General features: G+C 35.7%; 1 protein-coding gene across 3 annotated transcripts in view; it reads right to left on the reverse strand.

The window, feature by feature from the left end:
• Window positions 1-952: 952 nt before the first annotated feature.
• The window catches only part of LOC149803520 (uncharacterized), a 61,320-nt gene continuing 37,085 nt past the window's right edge, over window positions 953-25,187 (reverse strand). For all 3 annotated transcript variants that reach the window (XM_089953274.1, XM_089953272.1, XM_089953273.1), the window contains exons 7-14: window positions 24,357-24,484; window positions 22,456-22,839; window positions 20,008-20,042; window positions 17,171-17,205; window positions 12,246-12,323; window positions 7,320-7,384; window positions 5,451-5,594; window positions 953-3,896 (exon numbers count right to left, since the gene is read on the reverse strand). In XM_089953274.1, the coding sequence (XP_089809400.1) occupies window positions 3,856-3,896; window positions 5,451-5,594; window positions 7,320-7,384; window positions 12,246-12,323; window positions 17,171-17,205; window positions 20,008-20,042; window positions 22,456-22,839; window positions 24,357-24,484 (910 nt within the window). In that variant the 3' untranslated portion in view covers window positions 953-3,855. The remainder of the gene's footprint in view (window positions 3,897-5,450; window positions 5,595-7,319; window positions 7,385-12,245; window positions 12,324-17,170; window positions 17,206-20,007; window positions 20,043-22,455; window positions 22,840-24,356; window positions 24,485-25,187) is intronic.

Genomic DNA, 25,187 nt, shown 5'->3' on the forward strand with positions numbered 1-25,187 from the left:
GTGAAAGCTTAAAACTGGCGATCTCTGGCAGTGGCAAAAAGAGGTAATGGACAGGAGTTACTGCTCTTTTGTCATAATGTATATGGAAAAAAATTTTTCAACCATTACCAAGCTTTTTATGCTGTCCTAACGACAATACGACTGACCTGAAGAAGAAAAAAAAAAAAATAAAGACACCCAAAAGAACTGCGCAACTGGACAAAAATAATATACAGGAATCAAGGCGTCTTAATTATGGAGTACTGAAACTGATATTCTGGAGAAATAACAAGATTTTTTAAGATGGCCACTGTGACAGCCATATCTAATGCAAAAGCAGCACTATTTTCATTTGGTTTGGTGTTTGGAGTAAACTACTTTTGATATAGGACCAGCAAGACATCATGAAAAGACTTCAGCTGTAACTGAACTTTTCATGACGGCCATGATGTGGTCAGATTGGCAACATTTTCATCGAGGGCTAACAAGACATCATCACAACTCTTCTGGTGACAGCCCAGTTTTAAAAAAATTTGATCCTTCCAGGATGAATAGCAACAATCATACTGTCAAGATGGCCAACATCATGGGGGTAAGATTGGTACCATTTTCTTCCTGTGATAACAGAATGTCAATACCACTTACTGCTCAGGAGGAACCACACTGAAGGTTAGATAAGCAGAGTTTTCATTTAGGACCCCCTAGACATCATAAAAAGAGTACCAACAAAGTTTTCAATAGATGTCTGCCATATTAGATGAGAATCAGCATCATTTTCATTCAGAACCAACCAGATTTTATAAGAATTCTTTTAGTGACTACCCTACGTTGATATGACCATCAATCATGAGTAGCAATAACAAAATCTTCAAGATGGCTATGTGGTTGCAATACTGAAAACAGCATCATTTCCATTTAGGACCAACCAGACCCTGGTCTTTGACCAGTAGAGAGCTAAAATGACCAACACGGCTTTGTACTGCTTTATTTCATTTTATTTTGATCAGTGTATCTAAAATCCCAATTCATACATAAATGAGACATTTCAGTGAAAAAAATCACAATAACTATGCCAAAATGGTAATGGTTGGAAGGTATGGTGCAGTATGTTGGCCCTGACCCCACCCCCACCCCAGTTTGAAGGTGACTGATTCATTTATAAGCTCCCCTTTGTGACAAAATAATGTCTGCCTATTGTCTGGTCTAAAACAAAACTGTACAATTATTACAAGGGTACACTATTTCTTCTCTACTGCTGGTCACATGATATGTAAACATCACCAAGGCGTGCAAAATCTTTGTAGGAGTCATTAATTACTATGCAGCATTCTTAAGAATTCTACTTTGGATTAAATAAAATTTTGTTACCTATGCCCAGACGAGTTCAGGAGACCTTTTGCACAATTCATACATGATTGTGACTTGCAAAATTGTATGGATCCTTCTTTTGCTGTTATATTTTGTGCCAAAAATAATGCAGATCAGATTATTAGTAGAATCTTCCAGATGTGTATGGATATGACTGGACAAGCCACTCTACAGCTTTTGAAGTGAGAAAGTGTGCAGAATAGGCATATTTCTGTCTATCCTACATTAGTTGATTTGATGGCACTATGTAATGTCTTTGTGCTACTGTCGTTGGCATCTTAATGTTTCTAAGAGTTTTCCGATTTTATAAGCAGCTAAGGACAGAATCAAATTCATGATGAATACTTTTTCAAATACTTGTCACAGATCACTACAGAATCTAGAATAAAAACAGTAAAGATGACGGTTCCAGTGAAAAATGTTGAATTTATTATTTTTTACCGCTATTTCACCTCATTTATGACTTTATTTGCTTAAAAAAAGCCCCCCGATTCTTGCCTGGAAATTTATCAGCATTCTAGAAGAAGCCAATGTTTTTTTTTACACTCTTCAGCCGCAGGAAAGCCCTAAGCAGCAGAATGAAACTAGTGAAGTTGTGCAAAGAGATGGGGTTGTTGTATAGTTTAATCTTCTAGCCAAGTCTGGTATATAAAAAAAAGACATTTTATTTTCCAGCATTTATAATGGACATACTATAACATCTTAGCCAAAAAACAGTATTGTATATTTTAGCTTGTGCCATTGCCACTATTTGACTTATCACATTTCTGTACAGCACACCGAGACACATCCAGTATTAACACATGGAAAGAAATTAACCTCTGCTTATTTGTTGATGAATATTTATATTTTATATGAAAAGGTTTCACATATAACAGATTATTTGATAACATGATACTTCAATGACATGACTAGCCTTCTGGTCAGTTATATATTAATCTTCTAGCCAAGACTGGTATATAAAAAAAATAAAAGACAATTTTATTTTCCAGCATTTATACTGGATATACTTTAACAAGTTAGCCTAAAAACAGTACTGTACCTTTTAGCTTGTGCCTTTGCCACTTGTTGAATTATCACATTTTTGTACAGCACACTGAGATACATCCAGTATTAACACATGGAAAGAAATTAACCTCTACTTATTTGCTGATGAATATTCATATTTTATATGATTAGGTTTCAAACTAACTGATTATCTGATAACATGATACTTCCTCGATATGACTATCCATCTGGTCAATTATATAATGTCATGTCATGTTAAAGAATATTGATGCAAGTCTCGATTCTGAGGCATGCAGTAATTAAAAAACAGGTTCATATTTTTTAAAATGTTAAACATTTCACTAAATGAATACTCATACTACAAAGACAGTGAATGTAAAAATAATTTTATAACACATGATAACATAATGTGATTAATGCTTGAAGAGACAAAACATAAATATGAAAGGTGAACAATCATCTCCTGTGGTCTGAATAACTGGATTCGTGTTCATAAAACATATGCCCCCCAGTGCTGACAATGCAGAACAAAAAGTCCAAGTCCCAAAAGTTCAAAACTAAGAGAAAAATAACTACTCTAATTGCATGCTAATTGAATCAGGTCATCTATTTATGCATACAAACATGCAAACCAAAATGTTTCTCTGTGTACTTCACAATTTTACCAAATGTTTGGGCACAATATTTTGGTTTCAGAAAACATTCCAAATGTTAAAAAATGTCTGTAAAGTCCTAAAAATCTAATCAGGACATCTAGCTATGAATACAAATGTGTACTAAATTTCACTTGTTAACCTCATTTGGGTTTTGCTTAATACAATTTTTCTAAAAACTTCAAAAATTACTGCAATGTCTGGAAAATCAGATCAGGCATCTACTCATACCCAGAATAAAGTGCCAAATGTCATGGCTGCAGGTCCAATAGGCCTGCATTACTTCATTAAAATGGATTTGGGACATGCACAAGGATGTATGAACTTGCAGATAAACAGATTGCAGCAAATCAACACGCTCCCCCATCTGCTACTGAATTAGGGGCATAATGAAACACTTTAATGCGAACTATTGAATAAAATACCAACACTGGTTATTCCAGCATTACATTCATTATATAGGATCTATTACAATGCCAAAAATTGGAATTACTGGAATCTGTGACATGAAATTAAATGGTAAAAAATCTATGACAAAATTTGACTTTCTATCAAGTCACGATTTAGTCTGTGATTAGTCTAGTTAAAGACTGAAGTAAAAGAACATTCACAATTCCTCTTTAAATAACTTATGACATGAAAAGTATGAGATGCAACATGTCTTTAGAGCCTCTTCCTAATTTTTATGCTGCTAATGTATTTACATTGAAATGTTGATAAAATTGTAAAAAAAAGTTATGTACAGGAACTCATTTAAAACATTGTCATCAAGAATTTCTATTTCAAGGAAAACTGTTAGGGGAATTCTGACTCTGCTCTCATGCAGACAGGCCTGTCCAGTTTCACTCTAGTAAGGATACTGCTGTCCACCCTTTTCAAGACCTTTTACTGCAAGAGACAAAAAGGTTGAAAAATTAAAAAGTGTAGGCTTGCATTTCAAGTGCAGCAAAGCAACATGTCCCAACAGATTTCTCATGTATTTACCCTTGTGATCTTTCCAACTGCATTTCTTTATCTGATACCCAAAGACAAAGATTTAATTTTAATTGCCCTAAACACTGCATGAAACTTGAGGAAAGAATTGGGACCTAAGTATTAATACAAGAGCAACTCACTTTTGGCAAGCAGAACCTGTTGATGTTGTTTTGGGTTTAACACCTTTTTTCTGCACATGATAGGCTATACATGGCAGCCAGTATCACATAATGGAGGAACCTTGGGAAACCCTAATAAGAACCACCGACCCATGGGAAGCTAATGGCAACTTTCTTACATATCCACATTGGCAGAGCCAAGAGTGGAACCAACGCAGAGGGATGGCAGTGATCAGTAAATGCAAGCATTTCAGACCACTCAGCCACCCAGGGTCCCCAAAACCTGTTGAATTTTGTCAATGGCACTAACCCTGTTACGTGAACATCTGCAATCGAGTAATACTATTATCCACATTATGAAGTACTGTCTTGTGGAAATTGCCCAGCTGCAAAGCCTGATGGTGCTCTGGATGGACAAAGAAATCTCCATCCTAAAGATTTTGTCTCACAGGAGGGAAAATCTTTGACAAGCCTCAGCTTCACCTAATTTTTTATATATACCAGAAAAGTCAGAAAGCTGGCAAGAGGATGTTTTGCATGCTATCTACTGCACCCAACAAAGAAGGGTATACATCTTTTCCTTTAATATGGTAACATCTGACTGTTGGAACAAGAATGGGTTTCTCAAGAGAGGAAGGAGTTTTGTGTAGACCCCCCTTTACCATGGAAAGGATCCATTAATCTTCCATGATGACCAGACCTCTGAAAACAGCAAGTCAGCCTCCAAAAAAGGATTGCATTGCACAAGAAGTATGGAATTCCTATGACTAGTAGAGCTAAACAAAAGCAAAGTTAATCTACAACACAAAAATTGTGTACTTGTATTTGAAGTTTTGATCAAGAAGTCTCGTGTATTTGTTTCTAGTAAGTCTATATTTTGTTTAAAAAGAAGCTAACATAGATTCTTCCTCCATGATACCAATTCATGATTCAGGTGTCGCCTCTGTATTCAAACACAATGAACACTGTTCTTGTAGACTTTACTACATATTCCTAACTGTAACAAGCAGTGGAACATGACATAATACATATTCTATGAACTATATCTTATTCAAGGTAAATTCTACTTAAAATGTAAAAGATTCCTGTGCAAATCCTGGAGGTTGGTAGGGTGTTGATAGCTGTAGCCATTGTGTTGGAGTGTTCTGTGATGCTAACTGGAGCCAACCACTTTCATTTCTGCTGAACAAACTTCTTTATTATTAGTCAATTTCAACCAAATTTGTAAGGTGGCTTGACATACCGAGGCCAGTTAAAAGCCAGGGACATCAATTACTGGAGTTAAATATGATTACAATAGCCACTGCTATACTACTGTTCACATAAAGTAAAGGAACTCTTGACTTACTGTAGTCAGAGTAGATATCAGCCCTGCCAGATGAAGATCTGGATGCGCCTCTGTTCCCATAGTAACCCCCTCCTGACATGTTAGATCCATATCCTCTCTGCTGGGATCCACCTCTGTAACCACCTCCTGACCCACCACCACCACCTTGTGTGCAAAAAAAACACCATGTAGACTTTTAATCACATGCAGCTACAAGAATTGTGCTAAATTTTTGTGACAGTAATTAATTACATAACAAGAACTCTGTGAATGGCACATTATGACTGCCATTGATTACCTGTCGTCTATATAGATAACTTAAATTTTTGTGCAAAACCATTTTCATTTTTACAGTGCTAGTGACCATGACCATTTACCCTTCTGTCCTACCCTAAATGAAAGTCATTCATCCATCCATCCATTTGGTCCCCCTCTGCGATGAACAACTCTTAGTTATTTCACTGAAACCATTGAAACCTCTGATGTTCTGATATTCAAACCAACAGACTTCATACACATCAAGTACAAATCATCCACAAAGTTTGGCTGAGGTATGGGATGTTTAACTGATGTTATTGCATGGAACATTTTCTATTCTTTCAATCAGTGTCCTTGACTTTTTGACCTTGAAATCATAGGGTTCTACCACAACCCATGTGGAAGCCATCTAAAACATTTGGTAACTGCTGAATATAAACCAAAAAATTCTTTAAGTATGCCCTGCTCAATGCATCTGAAATACATACAATGCGCAAAGACCTGTTGAATACAGCAACTTAATTGGAATTTAACAGTAACACATTTCTGAACTAAACAATATTCATGACATTAGAAACAGTTTATGTAGACAGCATGCACTGTGGCCATGCAATTAATTCAGGCTCAAAAGGATGAGCATTCTTTCACTCTCCACTTTAATTTCCAATAACGATAGCTTTTTCCATTATACTGAAAGCATATCCATTCCAACATCACCAATTCATGTAAAACTATCACCATGATTTAAATCTGCTGCAAACATTTATTCAAAATCATGCTATAATCGAGCATTTGTCATTGTTTTGAGACATTTTTCTTTCTCTTGTATCAATTTCAAGTAATTTTTCATAGGTTGGAAGCGGTGTAGCTCCAGTGTATCTGTTGTACCTTTTACTATTTTTATTCTTTCTCTAGCCCCTTCACAAAATTATCCCTTTTGTACAGAAGATTTCTATTTCAAAAAACATTTCTTCTTCTTCTGGGTCTTTGTCACAACGATGTTTGCATGCAATCATCAGCTTTTATTTTATCAACTCCAAAATGATGCCAATGGTTTCCAAAATTCAAACATTTGACTTCGATTATCTATGTATACCCAAATGTTTAACAGTACTGTATGGATCAGAAAATTTTGTTTTTTGTAAGGACTACAAATCCATAACATTTCTTGGAATTTTGAATTTTTTTACATCATGCAGTAGTCGCTCCTTCAAGTTGTGTTAGCTGTGTCTACAATATTGTCAAATGCAAAAAAACCTAATGTAATCACAAAAGCATGAAATACTGGTCACGGTGACCCACTTTTGCGTGAAGTAGCTAGTATCCTTTAAGATGAATATACCCATACATTTTCATGACTATATACTATGTGAGAGACTGAGCCAATTAATGTACTGCAGGAGTGTTAAAAATGGGTCACAATGATCTACTTTTTACCATGGCAGATAGTACCCTACATGACGATTATGTCCATAAAGTTTAATGACTAATTAATTACAACAGTGTCAGAGAAACTGAGCTAAATTTCAAAACTGAATCATGATGCATATAATGGCAACAATAACATTAAAAATGATCAGTAGAAACCTGTCAGGCACATATCCACCAAAAGATTTTCTGCAAAATACTTACTTGGATAGTACCCATAATCCAATGAGCCGGAGGGTGCATCATAACCTCTGTCATGGCCACCAGTCCTGTAATAATACAATAAAGGTACAATCAGCAAATTTAAGACTTGCACTTGATGTCTATTTACATCAAGAGTCAGAGTTTAAAAACAAGCCCTAAAGTTTCAAATTTTTTTAAGAATCTTCTGACATACATTTAAACAAATGAACTGATTCATTATTCTTACATTTTCAACAGGCAAATACTTACATGTGTAAATGACACAGACATCTGATTTGTCAGTACACACCAGCTCAATGCCCTCTATCTTTACACTGATCTTATTGATTGCACAGCCTATGTTTTTCATAACTGAGCAGTTGGCATCATGAGGCATTGTCATGCCACTGGTCAGAGTAATTTTAAAAGCCAGCCTTGCAGTACAGTGACATTGTTGCTACCACATACATGCCAACCCCTGACGAGGAAAAAGTGTAATCCAAGTGGACAAAAAGAGGAATCCAAGCAGAAAAAGAGGAATCCACATATAACATGCTAAAAATTCAATAAACAATTATTTATTGGCCCCTCTCGTCTTTTAACATCCTTTACTGCTTCAAGTTTTCATATGTAGCACTTTCAGCTTTCGAAAGCAATAGATTGTCATGTTATATTTTAAAACACTTTGTACCAGCTGAGACCGTGAATGTTTTGCACACCAGTAGAGCACAAAGTACTGGGTTACTGAGCCTGGATCTGAATTCACTTTTATTTTTGTTAACAATACTGAACAATCTCTCACAGTCAGCATTAGAATGGTAAAGAACCAATATTCCTTTCATAACCTGACAAAGAAGAGGAAATCTATATCTTCCAGTGATTGCGTCTTTTAGCTGGGAAATAAGGTGCCACTGCACATTAATCTGCATTAAGTATATTGTCAGGTAGAATCCCAACTTTATACTGCAAGAATTCTCCTTCCAGATGATCCAAGGTAGGCAAGCATGGTAATAGAAAGGGATATCTCTTGACGAAGAATCTAACACTTTTGAAGCTTTATGACTGTCTCTCATTTACATCAGCAACTGAAGCATTTAAAAGCACTTCATTTTCATAGGGGAATTTCTGGAGCATGTAATCACAGGCTGTAGCATAATAATCTCTAACATTATCATCAAACACCTTCAAAACTAGAGTAGAATCATGTTCTATGAATTCTCTTGCTTCTGCACCAATAGCAAGATCTTCATTATCTTTCCATTAAGAACTCAGTAAATAACACCTCTGCATTTATAACATTCATGTCTGCAGTTTAGTCTGCTGTAGATAAGAAGTTATCTTAGTATTGGAGTTTGTAAGACAAGCTAATTTATGTGTTTCTTTGTTTTCAAGTGTTTCTCCACATAAAATTTACCACCATGCCTAATATTAAAATCGTTTCCGCACAGACTGCAATGAGCATGATGCTGCCCTAGAATACAGGGACTCGTATCGTTGCTTAAAACTGACCTGTCATACATGTTCTATACAGTACATGTATGACAGGTCAATTTTAAGCAATGATACGAACACTGTGCCCAAGAATGGAACACTGTATTATGCCATTCATGTATTCATCTTTGAACGATTCAGGTTTTTTTTTTATGGTCTTTTTCCGATCCATCTGTGAAATTCTTTGAAAAAATATGTGCTCTAACACAAACATCGACTAGAATACATCTGAAGCATAATGGATGGCATGTATGCTACCATGGCTGAAATATGCTGGGGCTGATGACTGATCTTCACATGCTGTTTATCGACCCTTCTGATGCTGACCTAAGAATGCAGAGGTTGCAAAGTTGGCTACAAACCCTTCGTGGCGACCAATTAATAACAGCTCTGAATGAAATCTGTCATGCAAAGGTTGAAGAATTTTTGGATAAAATGGCCTAAAAACAAGGATTATCTATACCCATTATATATCAAGCAAAATGACAAATTGAATCTTAATGGGCAAATCATCTAGCTTGAGTATGACAGCATAGGAAAAGCTGTACCACATTCCATTTCCTCGCTAGAAAAGTATCATGGCTGAGCCATACTATCATCTGGTAACAGAACAGCTATGAACTGGCTGTCTCACAAAAATGCAGGATGTCCAAAACCAAATCCTAACCAAAACAAGTAGGCTGACAGATATTGAGCTATTCGCAGCAGTGGTGTAGGTTACCAAGTGGTCAAGGAGATCTTATCACAGGATCGTGATAGTCTCCTGATGCAAAAGCACCTGGGCCTTGATGAGGCACTGTAAATTTGTAATGGCAAGAATGCAAACAATGTTGCAGAAACCAGCAGAACAGAAGACATGGCTGCACTTTAAAAAGCCAACAAACCATCTGAAGATGAAAAGCATGAGCAGCTACAAGCCCAAGTGCGGAATTTATGGACTTTTAAATGGAAGGCAGCACAACCAACTTACCGCTATACTGGACCTTTCCAACCTACATGTGGCTGATGATTTAACCCTCAGCAAAAATCTGTGAACTCTCTTTCATGAGCAGGGTATCATGTAATCCAAGTTTCCTCTGACCCTTCCCATCACATTTCTGACATCTGGACATTTACGTTGGGGTGTAGGGTCTGAGTCAATTGCCCATGGAAATGTGTCCATCTTTTAAGGTCAATTATTGTTATTAGCAATTATTCCAAACAAGCAAATATGGATATTCAACCATTTAACCCGTAACCCCCCCCACACTATTGATGTCAAATCCCCATTGATATTTTTGCCCTCATAAACACAGACCGTGGGGTAAGAGAGGTATGAGTTACATATGTTTATGGACCCCTTTGTGCATGAGTTATTGAAGGAGAAGTGTACATGTATGTTGCTTCAGCTTGTACCCTGGAGATCCCTAGATATCTTATTCACAAGTTATTCTTCTTTGTTTCTTTTACTCACCCTCATCATCCACAAAAAATTCTCTAGCACAATAATGTAACCTGGATTTCTGTGTGTAAAGAGCTAGTTTTTTTTATATACAGAGTAAATACCTTTTATAATTGTGCAATTTGATAATGAAATTTCTTGAAATTGTCCCTGCCAAAAGTAAATTTGCTACCTGAAGACAGTTATGACATGTTCTTCCTTGTACAAAGTTGTGAATCTTATCGCTTTCACCAACTATGGTCTAAAAGATGAATATGAACACTTGGGTCAGGCTGTTCCAGTAAATTACACATGGGACCCACAGAAGACACTTTTAGTGTAGAATAGTCACCCATAGATGCAATTTTTAATTTTGTATTGTTTTCATATAAACTATTTGGGTAATCTGAGTACCCCGGCTTATATATTTTTTTTAAATGGAGTAGCCCTCACATGAAAAAGACATGTTTAGCCAAAGTATTCACACATTTAGCTCCTTTACTAGTATTTTCATCTGTTAGTCCAATACCTGGAAGATTCTGTTTTTTGTGGCGGGGACTGTTTCGGTATGATTTGGACACAATTTATCAAAAATAGACACAGAATAGATTTGAGGAGATAGAAGAGTATACGCTGAATACCATAAATAAGGAAGCACTTGGTCTGGTAACATTTGTCAAATTAACAAATCCTGGTGAATAAACTTTATCTATAGGTTCACTCTTACTGGATGGAACATATATTGAACTACCATTTAGGCTTATCTTTCATCTGCTATTATGCTGTGTATGATGCATGGTTAAATCAACTGGATAATTAAGTTTTGTTTGCATTGTAGGCATTTTTTATCTAATCTTTGTCAAGAAACATCTTTCATGTTCAATGGAAAATCCCCATATCTTATGTCAACTTAATATATTTGTTCCTAAGCATGGATAACTACCAAACTAAATAAAATGACTACAGATGGCTGTAGATACAAAGATGGATGGACAATCACGACCTATTAATATCTCCTCAAAAGCGTCTGTGTGTTGTGGATTTTTAATGTAGCTTTAACAATTTTTCAGTTTTATTGCTACAATGTCTGCAGCGTGGCAGTTTATTGTAATGTCTACCACTGGGGCATCATGCCACAGACACGTAAAATCATGTCCCACCCAGACGCAATATCCTGACACCAGGATGACCAGTCCTAACACTAAACTCTTAATGCTGAGCACCTAGCAAGGCAGCTGTTAGTACCATTTGTAAAATTTTTTGGTATAACTTGCCAATACTGATAACAATAGAGGGATATATTGAAGGATATATTCACAAACAGTACAAGCAATATATGTACCAATTGATTAAACGGAGTCCACGACTTTCAAATTTACGATAGCAAAGTTTTTATATTTTATTTCTGTATGACTATGATGAAACAATAAGACTACTTGATCAATGGTCTGTGGTCTTCACTTCAGCATGTACTGAGATATAATGTTTGCTTTTGGATAAGAAAACATAAAAGCGCTTCCAAACTCATTTTAAAACACACGTGGTGTTTCACTATGGTCACAGACTTAATAAGAACTAATTAATGACAATATTTAAAGATATGTTCTGTGAAGGCCTTTGTCCAGTTAATAAACACCAGTAGATATTGTAATGACAATATGAGAGCTTATACATCAATCATTGTATTTTCTCACCAACAATTAATTAGTAATTTAAAAATAACAATAATAGCAATACAGTATTTTCGTTCTTTTTAGCGAATGTAAATATTCTTAGTTGTTTTATGTCCAACAATTAATGGAATTTTTAAAAAATATGAAGTGATATGTACAAAAAAATGATTAAAATAATTATGCTTTGAAAACTTAAAGGGTATGAAGAAATACAAGAAATAAGATATGTATCTTCACATTTAAAATGACATCTCAATTCACATAATGTTGATTTGTTCACGAAAAGCAGGAGCTTAGCTAGGAAGTTAACTGCTAATAATTTACTTTCTGGGAAACTTGATTCTGTTGTCAGCAGATACTTACTGTGTAAGTTGATCCTGCATGGCGGCCAGTTTATTCTTTAAGAACGCAATTTCAGCAGTAGCATCCACAGCAGAACCTCTGTAAAGATAAAAACAGGTTTTTTTTTGTCTTGTTTGTTTTAGGAACTACAAAATCAAGTCATGTGGGATGAAGCTGAATAAAGTGACTATTACCCATTGTGAAAAAACAACAGGTCTAGTTCAACAGTCACACTCATGAGGGTTTAGTAATCTTGCCATTAACACAGGTTTAAGTTACATATAACACATACAACAAGTAAATTGTTGAAGTTGAAGAAACAGTCTTCGTGTGACCAGTTATCATGAAGAAGTACTCATTTTCGCTCTAAATCAGTCCCCAAACCTAAACCTATCCCGTTGGTGTACAGATAGGAGTAAGATTGTGGGGCATGAAGAGGAACTTCCTTTAGAAACTTGTCTTAATTGTACCACTACATGTTGTACTGAAAAGTCAACCCTAGAGAAAATTGATCTGACAGTGCACCCACGTCAGACCAGCCAACCCTGATGAGTCCGTCTCAGTAAGGCAATTGATTTTTTTCTCATAAGTTTGAACAGTTTTCAGTAAGGTGTAACAAAATCCCATAAACTGTTATTGTAAAGCTGGAAAACATAATTAAAGTTTGGTATTCGGAACGTGCAGCAACAATAAACATTACGTTCAACTGAAAAGTTTGTAATGTATGTGTAGACTTTATTTACTAGTAGTACAATTGCACAAATTTTAGTTCCAAACTCTATGGAGCTCAATGGCTTGTTGCTACCTCTCAACTTTAAGTATTTCTTGGAAATTCTTTTTCTTCCATTTCACATGACAACTGCAATCATATTTCCCGCCATGAGTCATACTCAAATTGGCATGTGATGTCCAATAAATACTGTGTCCCTTCCAGCTTACATTCACAAGAATCTGAATATTTATTTTTATTTTTCTCTGTTTTCAAGAGGCTTATTTCCCGTTTTGTCTTATACATGCATCTCCTACTGAACGCCATTTTTAGACGCTTCGCATAAACAAATAGCTTCAGTTTAAAGTGTCTGATGTGCTGCTGTAACGTTAGTCTGGTTCCCAGACCAATTTCACTACTTCTAATATGAAACCTGGATCCAAATCAAACAAGGATTAACAAATTTTCAGGATTTTTCGGCAATGATCATTTTTCTGTAGTTTTTGCTTGTCCGTATTTTAAAGGTAAATTATGTAAGACTTATGGCAAAATCGTAAGAGTTTGCAGGTCTGCCTTGTGGGGTTTCCAAACTGCCAACTAGAGAAACTGAAGATGACATAGATGAGATAGCAGTGATCAATAAAAGGCGAGCACTTTAAACCATTCTGCCAGAAATTCATCCTCATGTAAATTACATCATCATAAGAAAGCAGATCCAGCTTCTATTTAGGAATTAGGCTTAGACGAGTCACCCATCTTCCTGTATTTTGATATGTTGATGCATAATGTCTTCTCCTTCAGAAGAAGGACATTACGCATCAACAACTCGTACATATATAGGAAGACAGGGACCCTTAAGCCCCTTAAACAAGCTGCAATTACTCCATTACCCAATGCTCAGGAAAAAGAAGCTAAACTGAAAGGAAGAAAATGAAACTGAAAGAATATATGGGCTCAGAAGATCGGGATGTGAACAAAGACATCCTGGTGATCTATGGAAACCACTCTGTCATTTGGCCTAATGGCATTCCAGACTGAGGCACGTCTCCGTCTTATCTTGTTCAACAGGGAAAGAATAAGTAGAAACTTTTCTCTTGTTTCTGAAACCAGGAATATTCATGAACAAAATCCTTGACTTTGGATGTTAGTCATCCTCTACACTGTGCCCATCACTAGAAGAGTGTACATCTATTCTTGTTTAGATACCAGTTAGGATTGGTGAAACCAAAGTGGGGGGTCCTTGAAAGAGGTGGAGAGTACAGTGTCCCAGACAACTTTTTGACTAATTGGTCACTGCACTCAAATGAAATGAAAACAACTCAAAAAATGAATGGGTATTTTTCAATTTCACATGGTTATCATTTAAAAATGAAAAATGTCCGATGATTTTTGTATGTTCTCAAGCAAATTAAATTTCTCTGCATTCATATTATCCATGAAGTCAATCACTCTACAAAGCATTTCTGTACATTTGGTGTAACTTCTTCAGACCAAACAGTTTTCATTTTGTATGTGGTACAATTTATATATCTCAAACTTTTCTGTTCATCACTTTTGTCAATTACTGTCAAGCCTGGTAATGATTGTCTCCACAAATTGCAAGTATGTGATGAAACCATGTTTTTATAATGTTGTTTGGAAGACATAATGGAGTCCTATTCAACAAATTTATACATTATATTCAAGAGAATACATCTCATTACTGATACTGATGGGCTAAGAATGCTTGAGTTTTTCAACAGACTTTCAGGCTTTTAAGATTTTCTCACTCATTTTTCCTGACATTTTATGCACATGACTGATGTTATCAGAATACCTGATTTTATGCAAGCAAGCAAGCAAGCATTCTGTCAATGGCAACAGTACAAGCTAGATTTATTTTATTGTACTTGTTTACACTCTAAGCATGTGCCTTGTTTAATTTCATCAATAATGTAAGTAGCACCAATGGGGTTCACACAGAATTCTGAATGATAAATTCAAAGACTTTTCACAAACTTTCAAAAACCACAAACACAGATTTCCAAGACCTATTTTCACTAACATTTTGTTTACAAGTTATGTTATATGAGATAACAATGAATGTAAAATACTACAATATTGTTTAATGATGAAATGAAATAGAATGGGTCATCCAAAGAAAGAAACCAGGAAAACTCGACTACATCCAAATCTAACCAACTTGGATAATTTTATTTGTGATTATGGAAAGAATTTAAAATGTTTGGTTTTATTTCAATTTTCAAAGACTTTTAAAGACCTCAGGGTAATCTGCTCAATTTTCCCAAACTTTCAAGGCCACGAAAATGCTACCTTATTTTTCCCAAACTGTCAAAGAGCTTCAAAGATTGTATGGACTCCAACCAAACAATAACGTTAGACTGGACGTTTAAATTAGATGTTTGTTGACAAAAATGTATATACAAAGAATAGTCGAACTTTTGAGCAAAAGTAAAATCCATGTATATGTGGTACACATACTAAAGGAAAAAAAGGGTGTATTTTACTGTTTTAATTGAGTGAAATTTGAAGATAAGTTGCTTATCTGGTGCATTGAGGGTACTTGAAAATAACCCAGGAACCATCCTTTACTGCAGAAATGACCCATTCATCTTCCATGAGGTCTGATAAAGCCTCTGAAAAAGTCTCCAACTGGAATGTTAAGAGGTGACATGGCAAGAGAGTTTCAGATTCCCTTCCCCAGCCCCACCACCCATCTCATCTAGAGAATGATGGGCAGAAAGAAGTTTTAAACTGGTTTTGATGGTTCAGTTGGCTCCTCTGTTAAAGTTTAAAATGTTAAAGGGGAAAGCGTGGGGGGGGGGAACTCATGAACCTCCCAGAATGGGGCTTTTCTTTACCAATTTAACTGGGCATGGCACTACAGCCAAGGACTGGTGTTGCCCGAGTCCTTAAGTCTCTGTGAGGCAACGGTAGAGATAAGTTCTCTGAAAACATTTCTGCCTCAAATCTGGTGACTCACAAAAGGCTTTTGCTGCAATACAGCAAAACTGTTGAGCTTACCAAAGCTGCATCTCTATGGATGTGGGGACTCTTGGTGAAGAGCAGCATGGGACTCTATATCTTGGCAACAACCTCTAACAATCTCAGCAATGCAACTGGAAAAACAATTCACTCTTTAATAGATTTAAGAAGGAATCTGCCAAAAAATGATTAACAAAGGTGGCTACAGTAGCCAATACATGAGTTTTTAGTTCCGAAGACTTAATTTAACGGTGTGACAAGTCCAGTTCCCTGGTTAAATCCCCACGTGGAAAACGCCAGACTCCAAGGCAAGGAACTTGAGATGTCAAGTAGGTGAATGGATCTTTTAGCTGGTGGCTGAAACCATGGGCCATTGAAAAGAATAGGGACAGACCACCAAGGAGGATGTTGTTTACTGCTTCAAAAAGTCAGAGATTACTCTTGTAATGGAGCTGGTGACTTTATCAACTTGGCAAGTGCTGCAAACCTATCTCAGTAATAAAGTGGGTCTTCCAGCAATTAAGAGGAACAAGCATACTATTTCATAAACTTATAGGTAGGGTAACTTTCTGCCAAGTCCCATACTTCATCAAGCCACAGGCTGGCAATAGGAAAGCAGTCTGTGCATACACATGCATTATACACCAAGAAGTTGTGTCCCAATTAGTTTTTTTAATGACTGCATGTACCCACACATCTTATAGCATAGTTAATGTTGAACGGAAATACAAGAAATAAACAATAAACTGATGCAAGAATAGGTCAGTTTTAGTTAACCTGACATCAGTTACTAACAAAGGGATGAAAATGAAGGACTGCTTTAAACGAAACCCTCACAGTTGACTATGAGACACAAAGACATGAATATTACTCAATAATTGGGGAGAAAAATAACATACAACATAAAAAGGCTATGATGATGGCAAAACTGTCAAAAGATAATGTGGATGATAAAAAGAGTCTTTAAGACACATGACAACTGCATTAAGTCCAAAGAATGGAATGGAATTCACTGGAGGGACAATATTCTGATGAAAAGAAGTTGACTAAGGTATTAATATCATCAGGTTTGTGTTCTAGATTACTAATTGCAAGACAAAATAATCAGATTTAACTGGGGACTAGTGCAAGGAAAAGATAATGCAGTGCAATAAAAACATGCTATTAAAAAAAGGTTAATCTTAATGACATAAATTAAGAACTTTTTCTCCGTGATGTTTTTTCATAACTCTAAATATCTCCATTTACTTACAGAAGGCTGCTTCTCCTGGAATTTCCTCCACCACCCTGAAAAAAAAAGGAAGGGATTTAGAAATATGAAGAAATTGACAACATTCTTGAATCAGCATTGAAAATTAGGAGGCAGGGTAAAAAAATCAGGACGTACAAGAGTAAGGTGAATATATCATGATTAAGATGTCTGCTTTTGTCATTTCAGTCCAATGTATGTTGCAGATTTGCATTTCTGCAAAATTTCATTTATTTGTCCTTGGGTGCCAAATTTGCTAAGAAGAATAGCTTCCAGGGTTGATGCTAACAGGCTGGCTCTTTGGCTAGTTGTTTTTTTCTGACCATTGAGAATGCTCTCTCAACATTGCTGTTGCTATGAGGTATTGAAAGAAATGATAGCATTACGCTCCCATGAGTTGAAAACAACAGCTGGCCAGATCCATCCTTTTTTCCTGAGAGCAACCTACTGATGATCTGCTCTTTCCACATTCAAATTCTGCATCTAAATTATAGATTGGTAACGCTGAAACTCTACGCAGATCATCAATGCCAATTCCTTCCATTCGGCTGGAGAAAAAGGCCAGGTCCTTAAACAATACTGCAGATTGCTTAGATAATTCTGCAATGCTTGCACTGTGTTTATTAATGTCATCTAGATCCCCATATCATATTGCTTTTTTTCCTTTGGAGTTGAAAAATCAGGATTCTTTCTTAAAAATTGGGGGAATCGGGAGATAGGTCTGAAACTCGGGATTCTCTCAATTTTGTTCAGTAGGGTTGGCAGGTCTGTATTAGGGTATACATTTTTAAAAAATATTAATGACATGATTCTTTATACAAGACCTACAAAATATATTTAACATGGACCTGCCAACATTGAAAAAATCAAAATCAGGAATTTGCCCCCAAATCACCATTAAAAATCTGGAGGCAGGGTAAAAAATCAGCAGGTACAAGAGTAAGGTGTATATATCATCATAAAGATGTCTACTTTTGTAATTTCAGTCCATTGTATGTTGCAGATTTGCATTTCTGCAAAAGTTCATCATTTATTTGTCCTTGGGTGCCAAATCTGCTAACAAGAATAGCTTCCAGGGTTGATGCTGAGAGGCTGGTTCAGTTTTTTTCTGACCACTGAGAATGCTCTCTCAGTATTGCTGTTGCTGTGCAGTATTGAAAGTATTGATAGCATTACTGTCTCAAGGGATGGAAACAACAGTTGGCCCGATCCATCCTTTTTTTTCCTTGAGAGCAACCTATTAAAGGATGACTTACTTATTCATGGGGGGCCCCGAGTGGCCGAGTGGTCTAAAGCGCTCTTCGTTATGGATCACTGCCATCTCACCTCTGTCTGCGGCGGTTCGAGTCTAACATTCAGCCAATGTGGGCATGTGAGAAAGCCTGCCAGTAGCTTCTCGTGGGTCGGTGGTTCTTTCCGGGTTCTTCCTCCACCATTAATACTGGCCGCCATGTATAGCCTATCGTGCTGAAAAATGGCGTTAAACCCCACAACAACAACAACAACTTATTCATGCAAGCATTGCAGACGTGTCTAAATGATCTGTAGTAATAAGGGCCTGGACTTTTTCTTCAACCAAATGGAAGGAATCAACACTGATGATCTGCATAGAGCGTCAGTGGCAGAATGCATTATAGGCCCCCCGAGTCAATGGATGAATGAAAGCAAACTACTTCTCCTAAAGACTTTTATTTTTGATCCCATTTCTTTTTCTTGGATGGTGAAAGGTCATCAGTTACTTCCTTTAATTCACTTCTTGCTGAGAAACGTATTCATCATGATGCTGAGATTTGCTGATAGGGTTGGATAAAGAGAACCACACTGTCAGACAATCTCTTTGTACTGGTGGATGAAAACTGGAAATCAAGCCGGATTTGGTAAAGTACTATGAAACATACCAGATGCAGAAAAACCAGAAACAGGGAAACAGAAAATTATATTTTTGTATAAAAAATGTTTTTTCTCTCTGGGAGTTGAAACATTGGGGATTCAGGAGATAGGTCCATAATTTGTTTTTTTTTACCCATATCTTTTCTGTAGTGTTGGCAGGTCCATTAACAATACTCATGGAAAAAATATCAACCATATATACCCACTTGCAGGTCCAACTACAGAGAACACAGACTCTGATTTGGCATTGCATTAATGTTGTTTGTTCAACTAATGACATGCAACAAACTGCACAGACCCATACCTGCTGACATATTGTGCAATGGCAGATCTGGGTATGTGCCGTTTACAGCTGGACTTGACCTGAAAACTAGTACAGACAGTACCACTAGAATACTGTGAATTTATAGTTGTTGGTGAAGTATCAAAATGTTTTCAACTTGCCAAAATCTACGAATTTCAAGTCCTAATGAATTATGATTATTGTGGAAAGAAGAGAATCTCTTCCTCAATCCAGGTACTAAAATAAAGAATGTCATGCTTTGTAAAACTCATATTTTTTAAATTAAAAAAATGCACTTTTGAAAATAAATGAATTTACAGTATCACTGACAGAATTCTCGGGCCAATAATACCCCAGAAAGGTAGACTAATGTAATGAATAATTCTTTTCTTTTATATGAAATCTTGACAAGAAATAAAGTTGTCAGAAGACAGCAATGTTTGCCTGCATTTACTGAATAACAGTTCTGTATTTATCAATACTCAGGATCATCTCTGAGTAATGAAGACAAACCGAGTGGTAGATGCGAGTCATGGTCATATAACAACAAAGCAAGGGTTTATTAGTTCTCTTTGCAGGACAACAACAACAATACTCGTCTTTCCCTGTAGACAGCGATTAACTGTGAATGATACGATAATTACTGAACTCCAGAAAATGTACATACCCAGTTGCGTCCACCCTGGTTTTGCTTCTGTGAGTCTGTAAAAAAAAAAAATGATTTCTTTGGTAAATATAACTAATACAAGTATGAATAAAGCCTGAAAGATGAAAGGCTTGAATACACGGTATCTTTTATGGCGGTACATGATGGGTTGATTTAATTAAACAAATATTTTTTCATCAGAAGTGAGAATAATGATGGCAAGTTTTTTTATCTAGAGTATTTTTACATAAAAAAGAATTTTTTTGAAATTGTCAAGGACTCTGTAGGTTGTGCTGCTTTAATGAATTTGGTCTAGCACTGGCCAATGTTAATGAAATATATAACATTAAAACATTGTTATTTCAGAGATTAATTTCATTTCTGTCCAATTGCAGTCATTTTAGGCTTGATATTTTCAAAATAGCCCCCATTTTTTGCAAAACATCATAAAAGGTCAAATTAATAACAATAAAAAGAAGAATAAAGACTTTATTTAACAAGAGTAACTCAATTTGCTGCATAATATAACTAATCTACTATGAATTCCTCCAGATATATGTATGGATATATACATTATGTATGTATGTATGTATGTATGAATGAATGAATGAATGATAAGATAATTACAATGCATGCATGCACAGTGTGAACCCGCTATAGCAAACTCTGTTGCAACACATATTTAGATAAAACACAATCGTGGCGTGGCTCCCTAAATTTCATATGCATGAATTTTTCTTGTATGCAAGTAAAAAAGTTGACTATTATTTTGGGGAAGAGATCATGTATTAATTCTAATACAAGATGATCCTGTTGTGGCTCCTGAAATTAAGTATACATCATTTCTCTTGTACAGTGGAACCCCACTATAACGCAATAATTGGGGTACAAAAAATTGGATCACGTTAATAGCAGGGTCGCATTTAATGCAGGGTTTTACAGTATTATAATTTTTTTTTTAGAGAACAACGCATTGGCACATATATGTTTATTCATGTCTATTGTATATCACGAATAGGGTATCAGCACCATTTAATATCGAGGCATGCAATTCATCCATAATGCATGTAATTCCATTTAAACTTTCACAGAGTTATTAAATATTCAATAATTTTGTCACAGATCATTGTGTCTGAATTCAACATCTAATACATAGCATGAACACCGTTTACTTACCGTCTGATATCATACCATTGTGGCATGCAGTTAATCCATAATACATGTAATTCCATTGCAAAAAGTACATACATATTTAAACTATTCAGTAATTTTGTCACAGATCATTATGTGTCTGAATTCAATGGGAAAAATTAACAGCAAAACTAGGTTAAGAAAGACGAAGCAGGTGTATGGTTCATTACGTTCCAGGGTCTATGTATGGTGTCCCTACAAATTTCATACTGCTAAAATTTTCTCATATGCGTTTCCGTGTACCTTTATGTGTTGTAAATTCCCAATAATTAACACTTGTATGACTATTCATTTGAATGACTACAGCAAGAATAATTAACAAGCAACATATGCTTTCAGCATGTATGTATCTGTTACTTCCGATTTTGTGAAACATGTGAGAAATACTTTTTACAAAGATTTTAAAGCTGAATGCATGTATAATTTCATAACCTTTCAATTTCCAGCTAATAAAGTGGACACTATTTACTGGTGAAATGATTGTGTCTAATAACACCGCCATGCCAAGCACAAACATGTTGGCGGCTTTTGATTTTTTATCTTTATTAAATTGTGAGAATCTTTTATCAACCATCACATTGTCTGCTGCTTGGTTGTGTATGCAGTTAAATAAGAAACACATGTCAGCTATTGTTTGAGCAACGATTGTATACAGAATTAATTGAAGACAATCACAAAGATGACTTACTGGCTTTACTCATAGAACAGTAATAAGTAACATTTCCGATAATGTTTATTTTGGCATAACACTTAAACTCTTCCCCCCAAATGATAATAAACATTTTACACACTATTTCTCAAACTTTAAAAAAAAAAAATTCAGGGTATAAGAAAAATACATGTATGTGTATTTAAAATTTCAGGAACCATGCCACCATATTATATTCAAATTCATACATGATCTCTTCTCCAAAACGATAATACATTTTTTATACACTATTTCACGTACTTGAAAACGTTACAAAGAAAATATTTCCTTCATTGCTTTTAGACATTTTTGGCTCTCACTGATCTAAGGTCTGGGTTGATGGAGCCTTCTTTCCAATCGGAAAGTATTTCTCAAGTAAATTAGATCAATTAGATCAATTTTAACAGAAAATTTATACTTCATTTTGGCTTTTTGAAAATGATTTCTTCTTGAAAAGGAAGGACTTTTAAGTAACACTGCCTCTATAGTGTTTACATCTAAAAAGGCAGATATTAGATCAGATGTTTCAAATTGTATCAGTGGATTGAACTGAATGCAGTACAGATGATAACATGATGAGGTATCTTTACCTCCTTGCCCAAAACTTCCCCTTCGGAAACGTTTGCGATTGCCTCCACCTGACTGGCTGCGAGTCCTCTTTTCAGGTTGATTTTGACTGTTTTGTCTTCCCCTATCCATTCTGCCTCCACCTTTCCTTTGATTTTGCCTTGCTCTAGCTCGTTGTTGTGCCCTCTTACGATTTCTCAACTGGTTTGGAGTTAAACCTCCCTCCTGCTGATCTGATTTATCTTCCTCATCCTTGTCATCCTGGTCTTTCGAATTTGGAGAGGACGGTAGGTCTTTTTCTTTCTCTTTCTCTTTTTCTTTCTCTTTTTCTTTTTCTTTCTCTTTTTGGTTACTTCCTGGCTTATTTTTCGGTTCACCAGCATTCTTTGCTCCATCTTCATCATCAGCTTTTGCAATTAAAAAAATGTAAAGTGAAAAAATATGAACACATGATATACTCAATTTTTGCCACTGAGAACTTTTAGTTAAGTTACCATGTTGATATGAACATTCAATTTAGGAGCAGTAGCAACAACAAGATTCCCATTTTGAATGCATAACAAATTAGACACATGACTGGACCAACTTGATATTATAAGAAATCCTCTGGAGAACTGCATGTGAATATAAGTTTCTTCTCAGGAGGCGTAGCAATAACAAGATTTTCAACATCATTTTTAAAAAAAGTGAAACCCCATGTTGCTATGACCATTCAATCGGGTAATGGTAAAAATATATTTTAAGATGGCTGCTGTGATGATGCCAATGAATGTCAAGGTGGTACCATTTAGGACCAAACAGACCATAGGATGAACGCATGTGTAGTTTCAGAGCAATCCTGCAACTAGTTTATGAGGAGAAGCTTTAACAAACCTATGATAACTGATGAAAAGATGATGATCAAAAAACCATCCCATAAATTCTTTTGGTCCATGACCAGTTGAGCTAAAAAGCATTGAATTTTTAATAAATATCATGTTACAAAATTAAATTTAAACATGGACAGGCTTTGCAATGACAAAAATTCTTTGAAAATCTCTTAAAGTAATGCTTGGCTAAATAGGATACGAAAACATAATAAAATATTCACCAACTATAATTAAAAATTGAAGCCAAATAATGAGTAGACAACTTATTTTAACACATTAACCCCTGGAGGTTTTTGTCGCTTTTGCCTGAAATTGGAGTAGGAAACACAATTAGAAAGCTATTTCTGAACAGATCTGAAAACCCCAAATCCCAGGTGATCTTTCAATAACATACTGCCTAGTTGTGTTAGAAACATCATTTTTCATTGGCTATTTGGCTCGCGCATGAGCAGAAGGGTAAAAGTTGAGTTCTTTTTTTTTGTTGCTAAACAGAGCCATTAATTTTGCATCAAGACCACTCTTAATTCCAAATGCCTATCTTATCCTACTTTTTGCAAAGGTTCATCTGTCTGTTTGCAGTTCATACTGGTTTGCCTTAGATCTGAGACCAAAAAGTCTAAAATCCAGACACAAAATCAGATTCCAACCACGGACGAATTTTGGGTAGAAAAAAAATTGGGTCCAAAAAAGGAGATTTTTCTCTCTGTATTTTGTAGTGCAACTAGAAATTCCAGATTATTTGGTATCATTGTAGAGCTACATCTGTCTACCTTTCTATAATATCACCCATTCTAGTGTATCTTACATAACCTTGACGCTACAGAGCTCGTCAGTAGGCTACTACTTCCTGCCATGTAAACTCATCACCAGGGGTTAATGTGTTAAGAATTCTGTTTTTAGAGATCTGGAGAAAGGCAGACAGGAGATACTAGTAGCTAGGTAGATGTAATGCACAAGCAAATATTGCAATGCATCTAACCTTTTCTGGAAGTGAACTGAGTTTTCTGTTTGTGTCAGTGGACCTTCTTGTTGTGCATTTGTACTGATCTACTTACTTGGGGCTCCAGACACAGAGATCCTGCTTAGATGGATCCGCCTTCTGTGGACTTCAAGTTCTTTTTTCTTGGACCCATAATAACACTTCTCAGCAGTCTCAACATCCTTGAACTCCAAGACAGCAAACCTAAAACAATGAATACTTGACTAAAACAAAGAATACTTGTCTGTGATTTGTATTAACATGTCACAGAAATCACAGTATTCTTGATAACAATTTATCTGTAGAAAGAGAGTAGCAGAAACCTGAAGGAAAGAAGAATGATAATGTTCAATACAGAAAAGAATTTATAAATAAATAAAATACTCTGATGTCACATGATAAATCAATTGTAATTGATATGGAGGAGAAATACAGTATTACAAATACATAAATATACAGCTAAAGGCCACTGCTCACTATAACTTGCTTGACAGGGCCTTAAAAATGAACACAGAGCAACTTGTGCAAAGAAAATAAACTAAGGAGAAGTTAGGTACTATTCTGGAGTGACAACATGCCTAAATCATGACATGTAACACTGGAAATCCAACTTTTACCAAGTCTTATCTATGAAAAGATGCACAATTTATTTGCTTACGATCGCATAGCTGCCAACTCCTGAATACACAAATACTGACAAAAATACTGATTTTCAGGAACAAATACTGATTTTTACAATTTTAATGCATATATAACTATTTACAACATATACAACCATCAGTCAAGTAGGACAGTGCTTTACATAATTATTTAATGTCAAAGATACACGTGTTGTACCATGTTCCATTCAGGTGCCCATTCAGAAGGTACAAGAGTGCAATACACTCAGACACAGGCTGTTTATAGT

This window comes from Sinohyriopsis cumingii, chromosome 3, assembly GCF_028554795.1.
Source record: "Sinohyriopsis cumingii isolate HCF-2022 chromosome 3, ASM2855479v2, whole genome shotgun sequence".
NCBI lineage: Eukaryota > Metazoa > Mollusca > Bivalvia > Unionida > Unionidae > Sinohyriopsis > Sinohyriopsis cumingii.